The 8,681-nt window shown below is 46.7% G+C and overlaps 1 protein-coding gene across 1 annotated transcript; it reads left to right on the forward strand.

Annotated features, from left to right (window-relative positions):
- The first annotated feature begins 293 nt into the window (after positions 1–293).
- LOC101768528 (probable fructokinase-6, chloroplastic) lies at positions 294–4,623 on the forward strand. The gene is made up of 6 exons (XM_004965003.3): positions 294–666; positions 1,570–1,787; positions 2,113–2,325; positions 2,429–2,764; positions 2,993–3,109; positions 4,146–4,623. Exons 1-6 carry the CDS (start codon positions 516–518, stop codon positions 4,278–4,280), a joined length of 1,170 nt encoding a protein of 389 aa, XP_004965060.1. The 5' UTR covers positions 294–515; the 3' UTR covers positions 4,281–4,623.
- Positions 4,624–8,681: the final 4,058 nt, after the last annotated feature.

Below are 8,681 nucleotides of genomic sequence, written 5' to 3' on the forward strand. Positions count from 1 at the left end.
GTAGACTCCCTCTCTCCCATGAAAAATATAATTCTATTTTTTTCAACAGATTAGTGGTAGCATGAAAAGATTTTTATGCTCCTATTTGTTGACCATGCAAACCAAATCCGATTAGTTAATTTGTAAGGTAATTATGATCCAATTTCTAGGACACTTTTTTGTAAGATTCTTTTTCAAATTTTAGGATTTTATTTTTATTGAGATGGAGTTGGAGGAAGTTAAGATGTGGTGTGGACGTGTGGTACATGGAGCAAATAAAAGACAATAAAATCCTTATTCGATTGCCGTATGATACGCCGCCGGCCCATCGCAGATCCAGCCGAGCTACGCCAACGACCATCGACCAAGCTGGCTACTCCACTCGCCAGTAGCCAAGCTGCCGCAGCCCAAAATCCACCCGGAAGCTTGACCACCGGCGGTTGCTCGCCCCCTCGCTTCCTCCGCGCACCCGCCCGCCGGGGCCATACTCCTCCCCCGCCTCTTCCGGCTCCGCCCTCACGCTCATCTACACCCACATGGCTCTCCACGCGGCGGCGCCGCCCTGCGCTGCGGGCCGCGGCCTCCCGTCGTCCTCGTCGCCCCCTCGCGCCGGTGGCAGGCCCTCCCTCTCCGCCGCCGCGAGGCCCCGCAGCGTCTCCTTTGCCGCGCTGCTCCGGACGCGCACAGGTACTGGGTGCGGCGTGCGTGTGCTTGGTACGCGCGCTGTTAAGAGCGTGCTCCATTTGCATATGCTGTTCAGCTTACGGTTAGTTGGTAGTACCACTACTTTTAATTGGGGGTTACGCTTTAAGAGTCGACGTTATTTTGTACTAGCAGACTAGCAGCAACGTTAAGAGACGGGCTTCTGGAACTTGGAGGTGGTATACGAGATAGGTGGTGTGGCCGAGCACATGATTTCCGTGCAAATGGTACTTTAAACTGGAGGCATTAGCATGGTTTGATTTGGGATGGTGTTTTGTGTTATGTAAAGTTGGTTCCTCTAGCAGTTCTAAATGTCCAATGCGCAGTGCTCAGAGTTTTGGCGTGATTGAGCATCACCCGTGCAAAATTTCTGCACTCATACTGGTATGGCAATTGGCAATTTGCCTGGTTTTGAATGTTGAAGTCAGTCAGACCCATGCGCATCTACATGAAACATGAATCAACAATGTAGCAATTCAATGCTCAAAGCAGGCTATGCTAAGTTGTTAACCAATGCAGCATCCCTTTTCCTTGATACAATGGTGTCACTTGTAGTGATTGGTTGGCAATTTATGTGCTAACTAATTCTTTTTGCCACAGTTATCGTTCCTGAAACATACAGCAGCAATGCAGCATAGCACTAGTATCTCGATCGCCTGATCAGCCTTTGGTGATTCTTTAGATTTTATTTTTACTGAATTGGATTTTACTCTAACTCTTAGTCTCTCACGTGCATTGGTAGCCATCTTGTGGATTATTATGGATCAGTCCACAGTGGCTCACTTTGCAGTAGGATGGTTTTGGATAAATAAAAAGATGTTTTGTCAATTTAGAGATGATACTGTCAAATTCAAAGAATCTGATTTGATTCCTGTTTGATTCACGTAGTTCAAACAAAGGCAGTCTTAAGCAGTGATGGTGCCCCTGGAATGAGCAATTCTCCCCATGTAGTGTGCTTTGGTGAATTGCTAATTGACTTCGTTCCAACTGTCAATGGAGTGTCATTGGCAGAAGCACCAGCCTTCAAGAAGGCTCCAGGGGGTGCACCTGCCAATGTTGCAGTTGGAATAGCTCGTCTTGGTGGGTCATCAGCTTTCATTGGAAAGGTAACATATTTGCATCTGTCCTGTTTATCCAGAGTTCCAGATGTTAACAGAACGGCAGGGGTTACAAGCATGTGCAAATACACTTTTCTGTTTTAAACCTGGGGAAGGATGATACTCAGGGTTTATGTGGTATAGGTTTATATTAGTTTACATCTCGTATATACTTACAATCAAGTAGTGCTTCATTGCGCTATGCGTTCATTTATATTCCTGATAACGGTTTGCTGCATATCCTTTTCATTTTCAAAATAGACGATAGTTTTGTTTATCATCATTGTTTATTTTTATCTTCCCTGGTTTCTACTCATATATCTTACACTTGTAGATTGGTGATGATGAATTTGGCTATATGCTAGCTGATATATTGAAGCAGAATAATGTAAACACTCAAGGATTACTTTTTGATGCTCATGCTAGAACAGCTTTGGCTTTTGTGACACTACGAAGTGACGGTGAACGTGAATTTATGTTCTATCGTAATCCGAGTGCTGATATGCTACTTGAAGAAAAAGAACTCGAACTTGATCTAATAAGGAAGGTATAGAAAGACACTATATTGCCATTTCGGTTGTTTTGTTCACCACCATTAATATTTCTGTAATCCGAAAAACTGAGTATCCTAATCATGTTATTTGTGCTAGGCAAAAATATTCCATCATGGCTCGATAAGTCTTATAACTGAGCCTTGTAAAACTGCACACCTTGCAGCTGCCAAAGCAGCTAGAGATGCTGGAGTACTTGTTTCATATGATCCGAATTTAAGGCTTCCATTGTGGTCATCAGCTGAGGATGCTAGAGATGGTATCTTGAGCATATGGGAAACAGCTGATGTTATCAAGATAAGTGAAGAGGAGGTTTCTTTTCTGACGAACGGGGAGGATCCATATGATGATGCTGTTGTAAAGAAACTTATTCACCCCAACCTGAAGTTGCTTCTTGTCACTGAAGGTCCAGAGGGATGTAGGTATTATTCTAAGGTATTATATACACCTCTGATTTAGAGACTGCTATCATTATTCCTTGCCGTGACATGTCATTTCCTCCTTTTCCCTCCATGAGCATAAGTATAGTCCGTCATCCAATAGAAGTCACATGGCATTTGATATAATCTTAATAAAAATATTCTTTCTTGCATTCACTTGGTATCGATATCTTATGTAAGTAGGGTGGAAAAAATCATTTACACTACTTTTTGTAAATAACAGGAATTTAGTGGGAGAGTTGGTGGGCTGAAGGTAACTGCTGTTGATACAACTGGTGCTGGAGATGCTTTCGTTGCTGGAATGCTATCTCAATTAGCCACAGATTTTTCACTGCTCCAGGTATGCCCATAACCTACATATTACAGAATGTGGCCCAGCATTTGGTTCATTTTCTTCGCTCAGGAAGTAGGTCAAACACTTTTGTAGGTGGTCCTGCAGTTTGCTGCAGTGCATTCCTGCTCTCTTTTATTACAGACGGGTGCATGAAATAATTTTAAAATGAGCTACAGTAACTAAAGCCACATATGTTTGGCACATTTACTTAACAGAGTAAAAAATGTTCAGTTTGGTTATCTATAGAGACATGCACAATCCACTGAAAGCTGAGCATTGAAGAGATTTTGGCATGCACATGTCAAACTAAGCTTTCCATATCCTGAATTTTGATATCACCCAAACTCCAGATGCTATGAATTTGAAAGCTATAGCAAATTAATGAATATTTTTTTAGTATACTAACTTTATATGAAGCTTTGACTTCAAAGTTTAAGAATAGGGTCGCATGAACCTCATGATGAAAAAGAAGTTTATCACATTATAATAAAGAACAGCGTGATGTATCAGATATTCAGATGATACAGAGGCTGGGTCCTCGTTCATCTAAAAAAAACCACAAAAACCGTCTATGGTTTGTGACTTTGTGTACTGAAATTAAATTTGCATTCGCCATTTTGCTTTTCTCGTTCAATTGTTTAGCTGTGGTTTGAGGGACTTTAAATGGCGTAATAGCAAGATTATTAACAGCACATGCATAAATGTTGCTACTGGTGGTTACATTCTCTTAAAATTTCCCGCCATCAGAGACATGTTCTTTAGTCACATGGTGCTCACTGATTTAGGGATTCGCCATAGGCTATTCCACGAATATATAAAGTCTCAGAACTCTATACTGAGATACTACTAAGCAGTTAGCTGTTGTCTGGGAAAATCTTCAGCTGGCGCCTCACACCTACACAAACAAGTGAATTATGCTGTTCGTTCTTGTTTGCACATCCTTGTTCTTCAGTCTAGCCTGTTATCTCTTGTTGTGCACACAAGTTGAGCTATACAGTCGTGCTTAAGATCAACTCATATTATCCTTTTGTGGCTTAAACAGGACGAAGGCCGATTGCGAGAAGCACTGAAGTTCGCAAACGTCTGTGGAGCTCTCACGGTAACAGAGAGAGGCGCGATTCCAGCACTGCCCACCCGACAGCAAGTGCTCGACGCCCTGACCAGCGTTGTTGCTTGAACGAGCAGCGCGTCCCTACTTACTTGCTGCGTATGCTAATGTGAATCAGCGGAGCACCACGTCAGATTAGGTGCCATTCCGTTTGCCTAATAATTGGGATCTTGCATCTTGGCGGTGTGGACCCCAAGCCAAATAATCGGGTGCAAGAGGCTGTTTCTTGTCCGTTCTTGAAGTGTGTAGCTGGATTCCGAGGCATGTGTGGTGGGCATGTGTCTGAATACCTGTACAGCAGTTATGTGCTGATGTCGTATGGTGCTGAAAACTCAATACTAGCTAATAACATCATCAGTACATCACGAAGAAGTTTGCCACGGGAAGAATGGGCTATCCCGGTTGTTCCTGCTCTGACAGTTCCTCCGAGTGTACAAGCTTACAACAGGCATGCGGCATGTGTTCCATTTGGGCTTGGGCCAATTTTGGTTACCAGATCATACTAGCCTGTTCGAACTCCCAGCACAACACCACTATGGGAACAGTCCAAATCTCGCAAATGGTTGTTCCAGAAATTAGACTCCTTTCTTTCTATACATCTTGTCTGTCTGTACCAACAGGCCACAGGTGCATGTTAAAGGGGAGCAATCGAGGGAGAGAAAGAAAGAAAGAAAAAACAAGAAATGCCCAGCTTGCAGGCACCATTCCTGAACTTGAGTGACCCCAATCCACTCCGAAGAATGTTGGCCAGAATCCCGCGATCCTGTCCACCTAGGCGACGACTGCTACTGCTAGCCATCCTCCACCCCCTACGCCTAGTAGTAGGTCAAAGCTTTTGAGATCAACCACCCATCGTCAGTCCATGCCATAAACTTTCTAGTACTAACAACTGCTCTTCACTGTGTTTGGTACCCATGTTTCACGTGTTGCTCATCTTGACCTAACAACCAAAAGGATGCAAGTACATGTGTTCCTGCCAATAATTTTTCACCGGGCTGAACTCACGATGGCGCCGTTGCCGAGTCCCAACGGGCACTGATACTGCAGCGTGTTTCAGCAAACTCCCACGCTGGAATCATGGCTCACGAGTAGCAGGCCGCCGGTCGCAAGTGAAAAGTTTGGTGCGTGCGTGTGGACACCACCGAGAGAGGCGAGAGGATAATGAGGACGGAGCAGCCGATGCCGCCCCGAGTCCCCAGGGATCACGCATGATCTTCGTCCGACATGGAGATCCCGGTTCTCGCAGGCACCACACAACTCCAACGCGAGGACGGCAGGAGGCTGCTCGGCCCCGTTCCAACAGCGCGATCTCACCGCGGATCCTGCGATTTTTTGTGCGCGGGGCCTGGCGCGGTCGATGATCCACGCAGACGCAAGGCCTGAAGGCCGGGAAGGGGAGGGCCGACCTCCGGCGCACGCGGTTCCACAAGTGCGTGCAGCTGCCAAGCAGACCAACCAGCTCGGTTCATGAGTAAACAATCTTATCTGCGCCGTGGTCCTGATGAGAAGAGAGCTTTGATCTGCGTTTCTTGGTGCACGCCATTGTTCCAAGCAAACAGAGCTAAAATCCCTGATTGGTGAGTGGTGTCCGAGGTCTGACCGGTCAAATTTATCCGCGTAGCATCAAGGTCAAACCGGTCAAATCCATGGTGTGCTAGCTTAGGGGTGAGGACTGAGGGAACGAGGACACCAGGAGCACATGCCTGTGTTCGTGGGGAGGCATAAACAGCTCGCGATTCAGCAGATCGACGCGAGAGGATAGCATAGCAGTGCAACAAAAGGGAGCCTAGTCGGCATCCCCCACGTGTGCACGTACACCAAAGTGGGGGAAAGTGCACATGCATGAGAGATTCTTGTAAGGGCTGAAGGCATTAACCTCTGCTTGCAAGCAGATTTGAGATGTTGCAGTCTCCGAATTTGAGCAAGTAATGGTCAAAGTATCGAAACTGTACGGATATCCAAAACAAGAAGCCAAAGATAATTTGTGCTGACGCTATTATGCTAGCAGCCTAACGCTTTTTAGGTCGGATCCGTTCACACAATTTCCATGTGGCACGGCCAAATAACCAACCAAGGAAATATTACTATCCAAACTTTACAAAGCAAATGTTCCTTGCACGCATCTTCTACGGCAATTCTTTAGCATTTTCTTTTACCGAAGGCATTTTAGCTGAGCACCTTTGCTGCTAGGCTGGACCGACGTGCACGAAGCACTCCTCGTCTCCTCTGATCTCGCTTGGTCCCTGCAATGGATTTACCGATAGCTCAGTGGCATCGGCTTCCATAATTCTGTCCCCGACATGCGCGCCCACCACCTCCTCTTCTCTCGGTGCGCCCGACGCGTCGATGGGCTCGTCCGTCGCAGCTGCCCCGTGCGTCTCCCTCTGGGCCAAGCCAAAGCTGCTCCCTTTCCCGAGCTGGGCCTCCCTCCACTTCTTCCTCCGATGCGGCTGTGTCATTTGCGCTTCGGGAACGCAAAGGGTCCATGTGGGCCTCTAGCACTTACTTTTCTAATTTGTTCGCTAAAAAAATCAAAACTTGTCGCGAACGTCTAGGCAGTACGTGTCGAGTATGTACGCGTAAACAATCGTGTCACGAGGATTAAGACAGATCCTGTCAACGGGTACGTGCAAGGGAATGTACAGCCGCGACAAGTGGCAGAGTAGCAAAACCATTTCCCAAGCATCGCGAGGCAAAAATTCCTTGAAGCAATGTTAGTGTACTACTATGTGATCTTGGACAGTTGGAGAGATGCCAAGTTAAAAATGTGCAAACACATGCCAAGTTAGAATACTCCCCTACTTGGGCCTGTGTTAGTGATGGTGATGATACTGCTAGTGGGCACCACGCCAGACCAATCGGCTTCGTTCCCGGATTCGGTAGCTCTTGAGAGGGACTTTCTTCTCGGTCGCCTTTCATTTCTCAAGCAAGCTCTTCTCCGTTCCAGCCCGATACGCGCAGCGTTGCGAATATATTACTAGCCTCTGAATCTTCAATGGACCCAAAGGATATCGGAGCCAGCGACGCAGGATCAGGCAAGGCGAAAGCATGGAGTCCTCGCCACCGAAAGCCCATGCCGGCCGGGATCTCTCGCTCCCGTCCGCCCTCCCGCGCCACGTCGCCGGCGCGGCTGGCTCCGGCACGGGCTCGTGCTCTTGCTCGCCCCAACTCGTCACTTCACTTCACTTGTTCTGGAATCCAGACGCAGTCATAACCACGTCATGCGCTCGCAGAAATATGCCATCATGTGGGCCTCTATGTCTACACGTACACTAGGGAAAACAGTGTAATTCCGGGAAACAGGCTTGGATGGGGGCTCATCTCGGGAGGCCAAACCCCACATTCCAGGGGGACGACAATTTTGTGTGACGCACGCACCAAAATGTGCCATTAGGCCATCGCTTTGCACAAAGGGATTCTAATTAAGGCAAGAGCATGGCCTAATGATCTCTGTTGCCCTGGTAAAGCGGCACGGCAGTCTGCAGCAGGGCGAGGATGGGAGAACATTTGGAATCTTGACAAATACTAGTTTTCTGGTCACCCCGTCCGGCCCCTGAAAAGGATTAGCTAGCTAGCAAGGCAGCAGAGCGAGCCTTTCTTCTCTCATCATCGTTGCCCCTCCCCATTTTCTTTCCCATTCCCTACTTTAATGATTTCTCTAGAGGGCCGTCAAACAGGGGCATCTTGCAAAGCATGTACTAGGCTCAACCGCTCATGTACTGAAGAAGTGAATGTACCTGCTCCCTCCGTTCCTTATTATTTGTCGCTCGGAAAGCGAGTTTGTGAGAGAAACACGGTTTATAGAGACAGATAAAAAGGGACAGAGGAAGTAGGTGTGAGGCCGCACTTAAATGCAAAGCATGAACGTTATTAGATGGCCAATGAGAGGCAATTTGAGTGATGGCTTTGGCAAGATGGAAGATTGTGGTGCATAGTTGAGAGTAGAGTCGATGGCAATATATCTGCATGTTTGATAAGAGGTGAAGGATATGGTTTGGCATGAGCTGAACAGGTTGATGAATGGACGAGAGACATAAACCAGTGATACGCAGACATACCACAGAAAGTTAGGTCCAGTGCGATTGGATGGCGCTGCATTACATCTGCCCCACCTACTACTCCTACTACTAAGCTAACGGTACTGTCGCATCTCGTATGCCCTAACCAGGAGTTGTTTTTTTTTTTGCTGTGAAGTATCGCAAGACGATAACGGGCACCCAAAATTCCAACCGGACAAGGCCAGTGAGTGAAGCTGCCGTGACAATAGCTTTAGGGCCCGTTTGGCACGGCTTTGGCTCATGAAAAAACAACTTTGGCTCTAGCTCATCTGGAAAAGCAGCTTTTTCTGGCTCTGGCTTATTTTGAAGGAAAACGTTTGGCAAAACGGCTTCTCCTAGCTTTTTAGATTGGAAAGAAGGTGTCAAATGTCCAAAATACCCTTATATTTTTCTCTTCTCTTTTCTTTTTTTT

Source organism: Setaria italica, chromosome IV (assembly GCF_000263155.2).
Source record: "Setaria italica strain Yugu1 chromosome IV, Setaria_italica_v2.0, whole genome shotgun sequence".
Taxonomy (NCBI): domain Eukaryota; kingdom Viridiplantae; phylum Streptophyta; class Magnoliopsida; order Poales; family Poaceae; genus Setaria; species Setaria italica.

What these genes read in the sequence shown, in the direction of transcription:
- LOC101768528 (XM_004965003.3), top strand. Translation starts at nt 516, where the DNA reads ATGGCTCTCCACGCGGCGGCGCCGCCCTGCGCTGCGGGCCGCGGCCTC. An exon ending in GCTGCTCCGGACGCGCACAG is followed by an intron (nt 667 to 1,569) that starts GTACTGGGTGCG and finishes TGATTCACGTAG; the next exon opens with TTCAAACAAAGGCAGTCTTA. An exon ending in CAGATTTTTCACTGCTCCAG is followed by an intron (nt 3,110 to 4,145) that starts GTATGCCCATAA and finishes TGGCTTAAACAG; the next exon opens with GACGAAGGCCGATTGCGAGA.